Genomic DNA, 17,911 nt, shown 5'->3' on the forward strand with positions numbered 1-17,911 from the left:
TACAAATATACACAAAAAGTAGTAAAGCAGTAAAAACAACGTTTCAAAGTCTCTCATGAGAGATTATACGTATGACAACTACAAAGTTACTTAAGAGTCGGAACAACACTTGGCCTTTGACTCCCTGGTTAATATGCAAAACCAAAAGACTTTTAGCACAGGGCTTTATCAGCAGTCCAGAAGAAACCAGCTTTTGTAATAGGGCTACACCAATATTCACTCACTTGTCCCCCCAGTTCAAGCAACAGACCCTGCTGTGCCTACCCCACGTGCCCTGTTCTACCAGCAGCAAAAATATGAGGGAAGTGCCTGTTCCCTGGACTCACACTCATCCCTGCATAGTGGCAGAGCAGTGCCACTGGAACAGTACTGGAACACATTACTTCTTGCTGTGTAAACTTGACAATAGAATAGAATAGTCCCAATTGGGAGGGACCTACAACAATAATCTATTCTGACTGCCTGACCACTTCAGGGTTGACCGAAAGTTAAAGCATGATATTAAGGGCATTGTCCAAATGCCTTTTAAACACCGACAAGCATGGGAAATCGACCACCTCTCTAGGAAGCCTGTTCCAGTGTTTGACCACCCTCTTGGTAAAGAAATGCTTCCTAATGTCCAAGTCTAAACCTCCCCGGCACAGCTTTGAACCATTCCCATGTGTCCTGTCACGGGATCCCAGGGAGGAGAGAGCAGCACCTCCCTATTTACCCTCCTCAGGAAGCTGTAGAGAGCAATGAGGTCTCCCCTCAGGCTCCTTTTCTCCAAACTATGACAAACCCAGTGTCCTTAGACACTCCTCACAGGCCATGCCTTTCATCAACAGGAACTGATGCTTTGCCATTCTAGGTATCCATCCCAGTTTTATCATGTCTCAAAATTACCATAGTGATAAATACGTGTATATCTTTACTGACACTCTTCCAGCTGTTCTTTAAATTTATATCAATGTTACTTATCAGCATAAATTCATTTTCAGTTTTGTCCAATAAATGTCATAATTGCTTCCCCATGTCATGTGTCACGTACACCACACAAGTATCCTACCCTGCAAACACATCTGAAAAAGGAAAATGACAGTGCTACTGAAATTCTCCCAAAAACTAGGAAAGGCCAAAATTCAGTTTCATTAACATGATATTTCTGCATTCCTGGAGGAATAGCTCATGTTATATCTTCCTATTCCAGATTTTAGCAGAATGTGAAATGAGTTAGCTCTCCCGATTCGCAGTGCTTTTGCTCACAAGTGTCTCCCCAACATGGCTCCCTCACACAGGTTATAGTGCAATATACATTCTACATATCAAAAGCTGATCTCAGGCACAAACCTGTTGATGTTTCCTTTCCATTTCCTCAAGTTCTGCCTCCACTTTTGTCTGTTTTTCTTTCACCTTCATTAGCTCCTCGTCCTTGGCTTGAAGTTCTTCTTCTTGACGAGTAACCTGAAGAAGAGGCTTCACCTGCAAAGATTTGAAATGAACAAGTAAGAACCTGCATCTACCTATTTACAAAAGTCAAAGAAAGTGACAGAATATAATGAACCTTCGTGAAGACTCTCCACCACTGCCAGTGCCTAAGCTTTAAATACGCAGCACAATTCCTCTGCAGGATTTTCAGTGCACTCAGTTGCTGTTGTTTCTTTGCAAAGGCCCTGAAGACAGAAAGAGAAAAACATTTCATGTTAAATACAGCTGAGCATCTGTCCGTGTTTTTAATTTTTAGGTTACCCTACCCTAGAACACTTGCAGACCATAAATAGGCTTATTTTTAAGTTTCAGTGACTACACTGATTTATGAGCACTCATTCCTTATACGAAGAGGCAGAGCAAAAGCTGGATTCACTATCTTCAAAACAATAATTACAAACGCTAGCTGTTCTTACTCTTAACAGACGTTTTTCTTAAAAAGATAAAATCAGGATGGATTAGATGCTGAACTGTCCTCTAAATTCAAAAAAGCGGCTTTCCAGAGTATCACTAAGAAATTCCAGTGAAGCAGAAAGAGAGATATTTTTTTTTTTTGCAGCCACTAGCTGTACCATAAACATCTGCCTGTGTCACAAAGGGAAGATGAAGAAAAGGAGATATTGCCATGGAATGAAGGCACAAATCCTTATTATTAGGTTAAAATTCCCCTATATACCCTGGATACAGCTACAGTTTGTCAGGCAACACACTTTAAGAAAATCTCTCCTGAAATGGAAGTTTTAATGCATAGCTCCTTATCAAAGAGACTTAAGATGACCATGAGAAAAATCAAACCGTAAGACCACACATACTTTCTAGCCAGGTATCCTCTGCAGACTGCCTGGAAGAAGATGATAATGTCTGTAATCTTCAGATCTCGTTCTTCTTCTAAGTGTGCCAAGACACCAGCTCGGAAAAAGATCTTGCTCTGTCCAATTCTGTATAAGTTGGGGTCCAGCTCTAATGCTCTGATCTAGACAGGCAAGCACATTGTTTTTACATCAAGGAAAGGATAATTTTTGTTTCAACTTCTCAATGTTTTGACAATATATAGGTATAAACACTTACCATACGCTCACAGGCTTGCTTACCATCCATAAAACCTTTTGGAATTGCATTGGGAGTAAGGATCTCATACCTTTAAGTCAAATGAAAAAACACCTTTACATTCAACAATATTATTATGTTATTATAAACCCATAAAGCTATAGTCGTCAAGTGCACGGCTAAGGAATTTCTCCAGAAAGTTTCTCCAGAAGTCCATTTTAGATTGGTTTCCCCTTCCCTAGTGTCTTTAGAATAAACTTGCAATATTTAACTGCTTCAAGTTCAAGCCACTTCAAGTCCTCACACATGGTTTTGGATTTTCTTCCAGTTGGGTTGGGGGAGGGAGTAGGGGTGTGGGGTGTCTTCATTTATTTAACAAGGAACTTTATCTCGTGAAAACTCAAAATACTGTTCCTGCTGTTACCTCTGTCTAAATTCCTGGAACACTATCCTGTTTGGAAATCCTTGTCGACAAATCCTTATTCCTTCCAAAACACCGTTGCAACGAAGCTGATCTAGAACCAGATGTGGATCTAATTTTCCAGCCTGGACAAACAAAACAAGCATGATTTTTAGTCTTTTATTTTGTATTAATGAAAAACTGTAGTTTAAGTTCTTCAGGCTACCCTCTACAAAGTCATGTGTCTAAATAAAGGGATGTATGGGGAATACTGGGAAGATATTTGATCAGTGAGAACTTTGTGAAACCTGGCTTCTGATTTCAAAAGGAAGATACAGACAGCATGCATCACCTTAAATGCATGTAAAGACTTTATTAAAAGGAGAAAGAATTAGAGGAATGGTCTGTAGTACATACCCTCTTTTCATGATTTGGAATGATGCAGCGAACAAAATTGGGATTAGTGTTTCGGAGCGTTGCCATCAGCTTGGTGAGAGATTCTTTGTACAGCTGGCCAACAGTACGAAACATGCCCTTCTTGGTCTTGTACGCAGAGCCAAAAGCCGTTTCTGTTATTCCAGTGACCTGATCCAGTCCCACAATACGATCCACTGGGAAGGACAAGAGAAAATAATTAAGTGGACTTTAATATTTGTCAGGTATAAAGATAGGCAGAAAGAGGAGCAACAGTGCAGCAGCAGAAGCTTTGTGGAACAAATGACAGAAGATGCCATCAGTAGACAAGGCAGTCAGCATGTACTGCGGACGCTGTGCAGAAGCAGTGGAACCAAAAGCCACAAACTTATACAGCAGAATAGTGTAGCTTTAGTAGGTACAGACTAAAATATCCAGCTCTTTACTTGCAGTTCTACATGACCAGTAAAGCCATTTTCTTTATTTTAAGTCAACTTTTAAGAGACAGAAAGTTGCCTGGAAACTGGCAAGTATTTGAATTCTTACAATGCAAAATATTTCTGGGTTGAATAGTTGAAATTAGACATCTGTGCATATTTGCTTAAAATGAAGAGTCACTTATGGTAATTATATAGATTAAATCTGAGTTTCACTGAATATTTAGAAGTGTTTTGAAAGCATACTATTTACGGAAGAGTTGGAAATAGTGTTACTTCAGTGACAAGAGGGGAAAAAAGTAGCAGACTAGCAGAAGTCTGGCAGATATTTTGAAGAATTCTTCCAAGTTTTATATACAACTGCAGAGACCTCCCTAGCCAAAAGACAAGTTTAAAAACAGGAAAACTGCACACCAAAGCACTTGAAAGCTGCCATAAAGCATCAGAATAGAGATTTTTCTTTGATTTTTTTGAACATTTTGGGTAAGGATCTCTATGGTTTCTTCTTCAGAAGCACAAATTAGAAATCTGACTGCCATCATTAAAACATTTATGCTAAAAGCATGAACGTGATTCCAGGTGCGTGTCAACAGTTATTTAAACAGCTCGCTAAAAAAATACACAGGTGGCTTAACACCTTAATAATTATAGTTGGCACTTCTTAGTACTGAGCAAATACACAACATATATTGGTTCTCCATGAAAACCAAGCTGGCCAGCCAGAAACAAGCCACTATACGTAGGCTACAATTTAAATTTTGTGAAGTTATCTTCAAATTCATTCAAACCAAAGCAGAGGGAATTATGCTGTGCTACCAGAATTCGTTTTGTTTATGAGAAATAACGTATTGACACTTATTTCATACTCATATTCAACTGGTTTTCAAAGGTCTATTAAAAAAAAATTAAAAGCAGAAAAATACAGGGCAACAAGTTTGAATAACCACTTGTAAGTCTTTCATGTAGTAGAGCAGAGCCCAGATCCTCCACACAGTTTTGAACACAAAAAACTAAGTGGCTTATTAAAGTTAGAAGAGTAAGTAGGTGGTAAGTTGTTCATAAGATCATATCCCAAATATTAACTTTGAAGCAGAATTCAGTTCTAAACCAGAAATGGGATAGAGATTACTGGGAATCAGTCTTACAGAAGATGAACATAACAGCTTGTAAATATTAGAAACATGCAGCTACCAGACACCACTAATGACTGGACACCATTCAGCTTTTGTTTGGCCACGTGCTTTTTAAGATTTTGTAAATATATCTCTTAATTGTGCATCTTTTGTTTTGCTCCCCTCTGTCCTCCAACTATAATATGGTCATTTATATTTCAATGAGGATTATTGAAGTTAAATGTAAGCCTTCCCTATGGGTTAAGAGCAGTCATTGAACAGCATGACTGGACAATCATCCATTGGCTAAAGCCTCTGAACTCAAGCCCTCCAGTCATTACTTTAGGAAACACCACTAGCTTCCTCAAATGTGTGATGTATCATGAGTAGTGGAAGATAAGCCCAAGTAAAGATCAAAAATCTGAAGGCACAACCTTCACATACATGTATTTCTAAACTTGGGGAGAGGAATACGATAAGGATGAGGAAGAGGTTGGATAAAATATCTAAAGCGCCTTCAAAAAGACATTCCAAATAAGTGAATTCTTTGATTTCTCGATACCTCAAGAAACGTGTGCAGCTTCTACAAAGGGAAATATTAAAATTAAGAGGTTTTTAAATAAAAGAACAATTGCAACAAGTCTGGAAGAAGTTTATTTCACTTACTACCCCCACTACAACTGCAGCACTCATTCTGATACTTCAGTACATTCTTCAGCTCTCCTCCCAAAAAAATATATCCACATCCTAAAGTGTTCTAGAGTTTTGTCAATGTTGGACTGCAGAAAGAAGCTTGATAGTGTTACAAAGCTTACGCATTCTCTCAAATGCTTGGAGCTACCAGAATTATCACTTAAGAAGCAATTCTGCATCTCAACATGGAACTAGGAAGCAACAAACCTTTTTATCTGCAATGCTTAAATGCAATGCATAAAATAGAGATGCTATATGTATGCAGCAGCAACTGAATAGGTATGCACTCAGAAACCATTTGCCTTGTGGAGGTATACCTAAGTTTAGCATGAAATGAAAAGTTCATGCAAACCTACGAGCAAAAATGGTTTTCCTGTAGATATAACAGCCCTGCCTTTAGTAGGCCTACTGTTTTTATATCCATTCACCTGGTGGCTCATGAAGACCAGTAATATTGTCATAGAAACAGGCTCTCTGAATATTCTGAATCTCTAAGGCAGAGAAACAGCAAAAACAGAAAGACAGAAGAGCAGATACACAAGACACTTCAGTTAGTATACAGAACAGGTTTATCAATTGCAAACAGACTTAACTGTGCTACAAAAGCAATTAGGCCACAACATATTCCATGCACATTTCAATTATCTGTGGAAGCAGTTTTGCATATTTGGACCAAAACACTTTTGCTTCTGTGCGTGTACTCAAAAGGAAAGGAGCAGATCCCCAACCAAAAAGTTCTTTATATATTCATTAAAACTGCTCTCTGTAGCTGAACCAAGTAAGTATTCCTGAGAATAAGAGGGGAAACTCAGTGTTAACCTACAGCATCTTCTATATCACAAGATTAATTTCCTCCTGGAATAAGAAACTTCAAGATTTATATACTGTGGCATGTAAACATACTCTAATTAATGTACTGTGATGTTAAAAACCAGAATAGAAAAGTCCTTGTAAGTATTTATTTGGCTATTTCTGCTTCTTGGGGTATTTTGGTAAAAATGTTGATAAACACTTCAAGCTAATGTGCAGGTAGACTAGCTAAACAGCAGTGTACAGTTAAAACAGGAAAATAATTGCATTTGATTTTAACATGCAATATCTAAGCCCTAGTATGGCTGTTAATGAATTTTATTTTATGAGATGCAGATTTCCACGATATGACCCACCACTGCACAAGAAACAACTGTGCTGGTGCTCACATAAGACAATATTTTATTAACAGCAAGTACTATTACAGCTGTTTACACTCAGGACTTAACTGCAGCAATTCCAGCTGAGAGTTTTGGACAAGATTCTACAGATGACATCTGACACAGGGTAACAAGTAGCAAGTGAATATCAGTTCAAATAATGAACATGAGAAGCAGCTAGTCAGAAATGGTACATGTGCAAGGGACCATAGGTGCAACCCAGCTTCCTTGTGCTTTTGGCGCTAAACAATAGAGAAAATGTTGTAGATATTTACAATGTAGAGGTGAGGGTGAGGAGGGAACAGGCACAAAAAAATAACTCATCCAGCAAGGTAAAAATCGCTAACAGCTTCCGTACTCAAAGTATGATCTCTTACCATCCTTCCAAAGCTCTGCAACAAATTTATCAGAAGACTGGTGCAAGAGTGTAGCCACATTGTCATTCAGAGGGTCCATATTCTTCATCAACCACTCATCTGCCTTGTAGTCTACCTGTAGAGTAGCCAAGTTGCACATGATCAGACTGACTAGTTTTAAATTTACCAGCATCAAAAAAAGCTTTCAAAATATTATACTGATGTTTCCCTCCTATCCTCTTCTTGATATTTGCCTGCTATGAGTTTGTTGCACCTCCTTAGAACAGTTCAAAGTACCACGAAAAGTTGGTTTTCTTTTGAAAAGGTAAATGGGAGTTTTAAAAATTTAGCAATCTGACTTTTTGCTTACTAATAGCTTGGATACATTTTCAGCCTAGTGTTATTGCCAAAACAAGGCTTTGCTGCGACGATGTAAAAACAACTCCAGTATAGATCCTAATTACTTTATCTGAATTAGTAGAGAGTAAATTAAGGATGTGCTGCAACATGATTTTTTTTTTTAATTTCACTGTAGCAGTTATACTTCAACACTTTGTTCTATAAAGAAAACAAACAAAGCCCTTATCTTGAAAGAGCCAATTCTGTGGTTTGCAATTAAACTATAGCTCAGCAATTGAAAACGCTACCATCGTGGTTTCATCCCAACCCAAAAGAGAGCCCTAAAATTCCGTAAGTCCAACAAGACCTCTATGTAGACTAGCACGTTTTTGCTTCAAACAAACTGTGAGTTTTCTATTTTTAAACAAGGGCTTTGGAAGGAAAGCCACATTTAAATGTTTCCAGCATCCAAAATTAAATCAGATCGTCATCTTAGTACTTCTTGCAGTAAATGCTATTTTACAAATTATACTAGTTTTGAAGGAAATAAACATTCTGACAGAAAATTGAAAAATGCCTTCTGTCAGAGGAAGATGTGCAATGCGGTGCCAGTATCTCAGACATGCCCACTCAGTTTGGCAAAAGTAAAGCATTCTTCAGAACAATTACTTTCCAGGAGTCAGGCACCAAGCTGTTTTACTTCATTTTGATTACCTAAAGGTAACCTTTTGTTTCACAACTGATCTACTATTAAGTGCAGTAACAGTGATGATTCCATTATTTCTAAGTTACTGTTTTAAATATTGATACAATAAAAGGTCCCATTTCTTTATTTCAATTTTTGCTACAATTATCTACTTGGCATCACTGACATCAAGGAGTAGATAACAACAAACCATTAGTACTTTAAATGAAAATTAAAGAATGGCTCTTAATCATTTGCACAGTTTCTTCTAAATAGCAGGGCAAAAATTGGTACTAGGATTAATTTTTAACTATTTACAAAACTAATTACATAGCATGGCCCTATGGAATAGACCTGGTGATCATGAAGGTTCCACAAAATGCTGACAAGAACTGCATAGTTATTTCATGGACCTGTTCACGTTGCAGTTGAGCTCTGTCTCTCAACAGGAGAATAAAGATTGAACTAACAGTAAACAAAAAGATATCAGCTTACCTATAAAAGGATATATACAGAAAATCTTATGTGAACTGAAGAGATAAAAGTGAGGAGGGTACTGACACAGCCCTACTTGAAGCACTACTATCAACTTGGAAACATAGATATTTAAAAGACATTCCTTTCAATAAAGTCCTGAGAAAACTAACCTGTAACACCTGACAACAAAATTGAAGGAAACTGAAGTATTTGCTTAATTTATATTTTTCAGTTTTCTGTTTGGTACTCCTGAATATGTTGAAGAAAATGAAACAAGGCCACCCTCCTGCACAAGTATTTCTAAATTTGGTAGCTATACCACATAGTACTTTCCCAAAACCTACATTTCTAACCAAGTATTTAACATTTAACCCTTACCTTCCCTGCATAGTGAATAATGCAGAAATCTGCTTTGTCCTTTAGCTGTCTTGGCTTTTGGAACTTGGAGTGGGTTCCTTGCTCTTGGACCAATTTTTCCACAAACGTCTTGTCAGTAGCTTTAGGGAACCAGCATTCTTCATCCAGTAATGCTAACACACCAGGAGGATTTGCCTGAAATTCAGTTGGATTTAATCTATGTTAATGTTTAATATATACATTTTTTAAAAAATTTAGTATTTAAAACACACTATTGAATGCCGCAATAAGAAGTTGTCTAAACTGATTCAAATTTGATTTAAATGAAAACAAGCTGTGGGGGAGTCACGTTGAATGAACAACGTTATGACTGTTTCAAATTCATTCCAGTGTATATTGGAGCCAGACGTGAGTGACCTGATCTAGTGCTCACTAGAGCCTTGCTTCGAGCAGAGACAGGAATAGATGACCTCTAGAGTTACCTTCCAAACATTTCTGCAACATGTACATACACAGCAGCTCATACGCATCTCCACAGTAGTTAATGTCATGCTTTAATGTGGGCTAAACTGAAGACAGTTATCCCTTCCAGCCACTCGATACTGCTGTGGCAGCCACAGAGCCTCCCCTTGCCAAGGGCTGTGTTGATACCCAGTAGCAGCATCCAAAGAGATTCAGCAGGCTTAACTTGAGCAGCCGGCATAGTTTTATATACTCCCTCTCTTTCCATACAATTTAAGCACTCCACTTGAGGGTTTGTTTATTCTTAAAGTGAAGTAGGGAACAAGCAATGTCTGTATTTTGCAGCTGTAGGATTGTTTGACAGGATCATTTTCCTCAGGGAAGACAGACTGATGTACACAGAAAAGCAATGGAAAAAAGTTTATAATAATTTATACTTCAAAAGTTTCTATAATGAATGTAAATTTTACACATTTGAAGAGAGATGTTTCTATGTGCCTCCAACATGGCATCACATTTACAGAACAATTATGAATGTACTGACATTTGCTTTTCAAAAAAAGAAAATCAAGTAATTTGATGCATTTTAGGATATTCACCTAAACATCTGCATACTGAAAGCATCCACACTTACTCCCCTCAGGCTTTCTGGCAGAGATTTTATGTTCCAAGGAGGCAGAACTTTCTGAAGTTCCACACAAAGTGCAAGCCTTTGATAACTGAAATAAGATTTCCCTTTTCCTTCTCTAAAGAAAAACGATGTGGCTCATGGGCTTTCCTGCTCTTCAGGATGCATAGCATCGTTGGCAGCTTATGCATATTCTAGAATCCACACACAGAAATGTACAGAGTAGTAACTGCAATGCCCTAGGTTTAATTTAAAAGGTCATAAAACAATTTTGACAGCATAGTTCTAAGGTGTGAAGAATGATAACTTTCAGGAATAATGATCTTTGTTCTCCCCCTTGCCCCCCCAACCCAACTGCTCCTCCCTACTCTGTGAAGCCCTCTTCAGCTTCCATATATATTGAGCAACCAGAAGAGTATGTTAAAAGTGATTTTAACCACTGTGCTTTTTAAGATACCACTTTCCTATTCACAAGGCAGATTTAGGGGAAAAAAGCTACCCTAAACAAAGTTTCAGAAATTTTGCTATTGATCTCAAATGGAAAAAAAGTTACCATAAGTCTTGAAAAGCTTTCTAATTGAGCCATTGCTCTAAAGCGCCTTTAACACAATGGCATTGTTTTAATATGAAAGTGACAGGACTAAAGGCTTCATTAGTACTAGGGAAAAAAAAAGTATAAAAATAGTAGCTTAATATCTTTAGCTCGGTGTTCTACCCTAACATCAAGGCAAAATCCCATAAGGATAAATCCTTTTGCTAATACTTGATATTTTAGACTCTGGATTTCAGCCTTCAAGTTAATTCACTTTTTATGACAGCTCCGTAAGAAATCTCTGTACAGTCCTACAATTTGCAGGCAGCAAAAGACAAAGCCGTAAATGGAGCCTCTTCTCTGTAGAGCGTTATTAATGCACAAACTTACAGGTCTTTCAATCAAGTCAATGCAAGGCTGCAGATCCAGTCCAAAGTCAATGAAATTCCACTCTATACCCTCTCGTTGGTACTCCTCTTGCTCCAGGATAAACATTGTGTGGTTAAATAACTGTTGAAGCTTCTCATTGGTGTAGTTAATGCAGAGTTGCTCAAAGGAGTTCAGCTACAAAAATAACATTAGTAACCAAGAATAATTCAGTGACAGGATTTATCACATATCTGGAAGTCAAAAATTTGACCTTACAAGGAAATTCCGCATAACTCTACGACATTCAGATATATTGTAAAGAAAACTGGAAAAAGCTGTATTCAAATCTCTTAGGTTCCCTGTTACATATAATTAAATAATGTATAGTAGGAAAACCCATCACGTATAAAGGAATGATTTAGACTAAAGTATGACTTTCTGGCACTGTAATTTAGGGTTGTAAAAGCATTTGCATGCTACAAAACAAAACCCTCCTGCAACCTTGGAACACGCACCCATTAAGCGGCTCTACACTTAGCCCTGAATGCACATTAACAGAGAAAAGAAGAGTCTGATTAGCAGTGTTTTGAAGTACCTCGAAGATTTCAAATCCAGCAATATCCAGAATTCCAATAAAAGACGCTCCCTGTCGTTTGGTCCTGTCCAAAGCTTTATTAATGCGGTGAACAAGCCAGCGGAAGAGACGTTCATAGGTGGCCTTTGCCAAAGCTTCCACTGCAAAGTCTGCCTGAAAATCCAAACAGGAAAATTTATTTACCCTGGAGAAGTCATCAAAAGAACAGACATGAACATTATCACAAATAACTGTGTAACAGAAGAAGTTTAAGGGAGTTAATACTGCTGAGGAATGAAAACAAGCAGTAGAAACAGCATGCAGTTTGATTAATGTTATGAAAAATTTGTTTTTAAACTGTTCCATAAAAAAGACAAAAGCTCTCTGTGCGTTTGATACATACAACAATGACATTAAAGGATGAAACCAGCAGAAGGTCAAGGAAAGGGAAAGGTTTCTTCTATTCTACCATTGATTTTGACCATATAAGAACACTTAATAAAGACAGTAAGGTTAAACAAAGTCAGTGGCAGTACACACTTAGTTCCAATTTTCTTTATTAAGTGCTAATCAGGGTGAGGTAGGGTTTCACTTCATCTTTAAAGCACCAAAACTTACTTGTTCTTTGGTCTGGGCTTTCTGAACGTAGTCTCTGCCAACTTTGATGCGCGGTGTCAGTATGGCCCGGGTGAACTCCATCACGTTCATTCCCAGTAGATGGCAGAGTTTCTGTGCGACTGGAGATCAAAGTAATAAAGGGAAGCATTTAAATCCTCCACCCTCCACAGCAGCTAGCAGCATCGGTGAAACAAGCTACTGACAAAGGCTGTCATAAGCCAGCTTAAAAATTGAACTGCCATTTGAAGTAGCAGTCAGGGAGATGCACTTCTGTCCTGCGGACAGACCTACCTTATCTCACAGCCCACGTCCACAGGGCTTCCATCTCAAAGGCTGATGGAAGTCTCTGCAGAAGTACACCACTGAATTTTCTTAGGGGAGTGCGGAAAAGACTAGATTTCATGAAATTGCAGGGAAGTCATGCACAGCCCACGTACAAGCGTTCATTTTGTTACTTTAATAGGGAACACTCATTTTCTCATCTCCAGAAAAAAAAGCACAGTATGAGGACATCACACATCAACTCCATCATACTAAAGGTTGCTTAAAAACTGTTTCAATTTAGGCAGATATGCCAGTGTAATGCTTCTATTCCAGACTATATCAAAATAAGTCGTTTAAACTATTTGAAACATGGGGTTTTAATAGCTTATATAGAATAATAATGTAAGCAGCAGCGCACTTTTAGACAGCATGAACTCTCCTGGTGTCACGTTCATTATTTGAAATAACGAATTACCCACACCATCATTATGTATTCTTGCTGCATCAATCCCTTCTTCCAAATAAATTTTCCAGTAGGTTAGGTGTTTATGATTCCATACTTCTAAAAATGAAAGTGACGCTAAAGATATTTTTAGGTCCGGGTAAGAGTTGCCCTTTAGCAGGAAGCCCTCCACACTATCCAGAAAGTACTTTAACCCTTATCTTTGTAATCTGACAGCTCGTTGTTTTACTGACAAAATGAGAAAAGCTATTATTTGTAAAAATCAGCATTGGAAAATAGATTTTAATACCAATATATAAGAGCTTCCTCTACTTTTTTTTTTCCTGGTATTAAAAACACTACTACTTGCTCTTAATATTGACTGTATGGCCAGACAGAGAATCTCATTAGAAGCGTTCATGAATCAACACACAACTTAATCAGTGAAATTAGGGTAGCGTCACAAATTGAGCACTCCTTTCACTTTAGCTACCTACAGGAGCATTTCTGTGCTTTCAGTATAAAGATACTGCACATCAGCACATCAGATAAAACTTACAACCTCAGGTGTAAACTAGCAAGCGCTGTCAGGATCTTTAAAAAAAATCCAGCAAGAACTTGAAAATATTTAGAAGCCATGAGCATCAGCTTGATACTGTGACATAATGGATACTATATAAAAGATATTACAGTTTTTAAGGAAGGAGGGTTTTTTTCCCCCCATGCAGTACTCCAAACACTACACTCAGCTCCTCTTTCATCAACCTGTGACATGGAATTTATTGTCCCTACCTTTCCAGTTTGTAATAAACCATAGCTTAGGTTAACAACAATAACAATAAACCATAGCAGAGGTAATAATAAAAATCACATCCAGTTCAGACACTGAAGGAGGCTGTAGCCAGCATTTCAGAGGTTTGACTGAAGGAAATGAAACCATTTGCAAGTCAAAACTCAAACACTGCAAAGGGTAGAACTGGTTCACACTATTTCAGCTTGATTAATCTTGCACTTTAAAAAAAGCATAATTCATCTTGTTTGTTTATAACTGAGGAAGGTCCATTTAAAAAGTGCAACTGTAGAAAGCCCTGACTATCCTGACTTGTGTTTTATTACTACTGGGTTTTGGATATAAAATTCTGAATTATTATAAAGCAAAGATACCGAAAATCTCATATCATAGCTGAGGCATGAACTTTATGAGGCTGCTTATGAACCTCTGCCCTTTCAGCAAAAAGGCTTCTTCCAAACCTGCAAAGCATGAAATGGTTCTCTAAATACAGCTTCTCCCTCCTCTTCATTCATGAAGGCGATATGGCTTTCTTGCCACCTCTTGTATCTATACTTGAAACTGATATTTGTTTATCTATATTTATTATCTATAGGGTAGAATTTGCTTTTAATATTCTTTGAATAGGTTCACATCTCCACTACTCGCACAAATTCCTTCCCATCTATGGAGACACTAACTTGACCTATTTCAGACACATGCCTCTAAATGAGACGACTCGCTATTAAGACACACTTATTTCTCTGGAGGACACTAGGGAAACCCATTACAGTGAGATGTGACAATACAGATGACAAGAAGGGGGAGATGAGTTTCACTCAGTGTCTTCAGAAAGATACAGTAACAAAGACCACATAACCAAATAAAGTAACTTTTAAATACAAGAGAAGAGAAACATGCTTTAACTATGATCTGAGCTTTTCAGCATCTTTGCTTTATAATTCAGAATTTTATATCCAGTATTATAAATGTCCAGTAGTATCAATATATTTATATCCAATACAATCATTCAGAATTTATATCCAAAAAATAATGGTAATACAACAAAAGTCAAGATAGTCAGGAAGTAAGAAGCATCTGTATCTTTCTACATCACACCTTTTAAATCGACAATGACTCATCTGCGTTGTATAAGCTGGCACTAAAAGCCCAAAAAACTAATCCCTCACCCAACCTTGTTTCCTCACTGCAAAACTCAAAGTGCCAACCACCAGTGACTATTGAACTTTAATCCACACCTGCTTGCTGGAGCACTTTGGGCAGCAGGCCACCGCCCTAAGAAATGACAACAATTTTGGACATTGCAAGCAACCTACATGCACAGCAATTTAGGACAATTACGAAACGAGACGCAGACAAGAATTTGAGTTATGCATGTGCAGCAGGTCCTGTGAATGATGGTTCTTACTGCTCTTTCCACTGATGCCAATTCTCAAAGCTGACTTTCCATAAGAGCATTTAAAAGGCTGGTACTGAAGTACTAAATTAAAAACCCGAGATTTGCTCCAGCAGCTATCTTTTTTTTTGTGAAGAAATATAGTCCTGAAAATGGTGATCGCCTTGCAGGTACTAACTGATAAATTAAATCTTAGTCACAGTGCCATGCCACTTCAGAAATCAGATTTTTCTAAATACAGCATTCTTATGTTCAGCCATTTCACTATGGAAGTTGTGCTTGGCTCCAGGGTTCTTATCATTGGCAAGAAAACTACCGTCAAGAACCAAAGAAAACAAACTGATTTAAGCATGCACTTTTTCCTAGTGCTTAAGTCTTTGTAGATAGCAATAAACAAGACTACAACTGAAATACTTGTTCAAAGTTTAGAAGCAATGCAAACAGCATAAATTCTGTTGATGGGTACTTAAATTTGTCTGCCACTACGAGAATGGAAGAGGAGAGTTTTAATAATTGCCCAGTGGCTACTACCACAACAGTCATGGCCTGTTTTCGGCACAGAAAGCAATCAAGGAATCTCAGAAGACTGCTCTGTACTTTTAAAGATATGCATTAAACAAACAGCAGGAAGAAAACTACAGCACAAGTTAAAGGAAGAACATGATCAACTTACCAGTATTCTCTGGCATAGAAGCTTGATCGGTATTTCTCTCCTTCTTAAAGGAAATATTTCCAAATTGTAGCACTGAAGACACCACTTTCAGCATTGCTGTGTTACCAAAAGACATATGCAACAGTTTAATTGAAGAGGGCCCAGCTTAACAACTTTTTCTTCTGTTACTTGTGTCACTTTCCTTCCAAATTCAAAGTATGAGTTCAGAAAGGAGATAAGTTTGTACTGTAGTTTTTGGGCAAATGGCTTTAATTCAACTCTAGCTCATGTTAAGCAAACATTTGCTGCAGGCTGTCAAGACACTGAAGCAACATTAAATTTGGCGACATTAAATTAGCAAGTGTGTGTGTGCGCACAAGAGAAAAGAAATACACTTTAAAAATCCAAAAGACTCGATAACTTACACAATATCTCATCATGCGAAAATCCCATGATATGCATGGCTTCCATAGTCTCCTGAAAGTTATCCTTGTCTTGTTGCCCAGGAATGGGGATGTAGCCATTAGATAAAAATCTGTAATTGTTAAACCCTTCAAGCAGCAAGTCAGCTGTATTGGGGGGAAGGGGAAGAGATAGAAAAATAAGCTAAAGAAATGCTGTTCACGCCCACCTATACTCTGTTGTCACTAAATGCACTAACTATGCTTTAAGAAATCAGTTCCTCAAATATGGCTACAAGCCATTACACCAGCTTCTGAAACTCTAAAAAAAATGAGTGTACCTTAGAAGCCAAAGACCAATTCCCAGAATCTCTATCTGTAGCAACCTACATTAGCTCTTTAATGCATTAGGCCTGTAAACAGAACATTACCCAACTCAGATCTAGCATAATCTCAAATCCCTATTTGGAATATCCTAAAAGAAGTATCTCTATTGAAAGGTAACAGACACAGGCAGAAATAGAGTTATGTATTGATGATTACCACATCAAGGATGCTAAACACCAGTTTATCTAATACAGGAGAAGAAAGAGTGCATCAATTCTCTGAAGTCTGTACCTTCATATAGTTTCACTTATCACAACCTAGCAGAAATTCACAGTTACCAAGGGCGGGGAGGGGGACGGGGAGGGAGAAAGTAGAGGATAACCAACATAGTACTGCAATGGCTGAAGAAAGCCGCAGGGTTTCACTATGTGTTAGTAAAATGACTGCTTTTTCTACCCAATTTGAAACCATGGTCCAGAATAGGTAAGGCTGTCGCTGCTGACCAGGGTTGTTATTTATCAGCTGGAAGCACTGCAGTTTCCATACAGTGATTCCCAGCCAGAGGCTGCCCAAACTGGACTTTGTCATGTAGGAACCATTTGCTTGAAATGCAACAGTTGCTTGACAACATACTTGATAAAACACAGAAGTTATTTCAAAACAAAGCCACCTGGCTTTTTGTTCCTCTTAAAACTCACTGTTTCAAGACCAAAGAACAGTTGAAACACAACTGTATTAACACTGAAATAACAAACACGGCATGCAGAAGCAACAGGTATACAAAATGAGATTCTCAACTTACACTTCAGATGTTCTCCTGCTCCAGCTAGTAGTTGATAGAAGATATGAAATGTCCGCTCATCTTTAGCCTGACGAACAGCGCGAGACTTTTCCAACAAGTCTGATGGAACTAGTCAAGGATCTCCTACAATTTTGGTTAAAAACATCCAGTGCAAACAAAACCTTCAAAGCAGGCTATACAATTACTTTAAGACCAAAAAGAACTTTAATAGTAATGACAGGACTATGTCCAATATGAACTTTCAGTAACTTTAAATAAGAGATTTCAAATTCAGACTGGTAGAATTCAATTTCAGCAAACACATTTCTTGGATGTTGACTGTATTTCCCTGCTACGTGCAGCTGACAATTGCCTGTAATGGATCTGCTGAAGTCTAAGTGAGAGGGGGAGCTGGCCATTCTTTTTCAATCACTTCTTCTGTTAAGGTCTTAGCTGAACTCTTAATACCAAAAACCCAGAAGCTGCTGAACTCAAGAGTACCTTACCTGAAGTGCATTTGTCACTTCTTTCGAGCATTGCATTTTTACATACAATCTGCGCTGCCTTTAAACAGCTCCCGAATTCAATTTGTGCAGCAGATAGCATCTAACAAATTGCCATAAGCTGTAATGTAATGTTATTCAAGTTTTTATTTCTTGATATTCCATATTGTAAAACAAATGTGGGACAGGGATTTGAAA

At 37.9% G+C, this 17,911-nt stretch overlaps 1 protein-coding gene across 1 annotated transcript in view; it reads right to left on the reverse strand.

Moving 5' to 3' along the window:
- MYH10 (myosin heavy chain 10) overlaps positions 1 to 17,911 on the reverse strand; it is a 104,270-nt gene that overhangs the window by 20,907 nt on the left and 65,452 nt on the right. Inside the window, exons 9-23 of the mRNA XM_059828138.1 lie at positions 17,232 to 17,330; positions 16,127 to 16,270; positions 15,723 to 15,818; positions 12,158 to 12,276; positions 11,561 to 11,713; positions 10,987 to 11,160; positions 8,996 to 9,169; positions 7,138 to 7,252; positions 5,999 to 6,061; positions 3,332 to 3,525; positions 2,939 to 3,060; positions 2,536 to 2,605; positions 2,280 to 2,440; positions 1,544 to 1,652; positions 1,330 to 1,461 (exon numbers count right to left, since the gene is read on the reverse strand). Coding sequence (XP_059684121.1) covers positions 1,330 to 1,461; positions 1,544 to 1,652; positions 2,280 to 2,440; positions 2,536 to 2,605; positions 2,939 to 3,060; positions 3,332 to 3,525; positions 5,999 to 6,061; positions 7,138 to 7,252; positions 8,996 to 9,169; positions 10,987 to 11,160; positions 11,561 to 11,713; positions 12,158 to 12,276; positions 15,723 to 15,818; positions 16,127 to 16,270; positions 17,232 to 17,330 — 1,925 coding nt within the window. The remainder of the gene's footprint in view (positions 1 to 1,329; positions 1,462 to 1,543; positions 1,653 to 2,279; positions 2,441 to 2,535; positions 2,606 to 2,938; positions 3,061 to 3,331; positions 3,526 to 5,998; positions 6,062 to 7,137; positions 7,253 to 8,995; positions 9,170 to 10,986; positions 11,161 to 11,560; positions 11,714 to 12,157; positions 12,277 to 15,722; positions 15,819 to 16,126; positions 16,271 to 17,231; positions 17,331 to 17,911) is intronic.

This window comes from Gavia stellata, chromosome 22 (genome assembly GCF_030936135.1).
Source record: "Gavia stellata isolate bGavSte3 chromosome 22, bGavSte3.hap2, whole genome shotgun sequence".
NCBI lineage: Eukaryota > Metazoa > Chordata > Aves > Gaviiformes > Gaviidae > Gavia > Gavia stellata.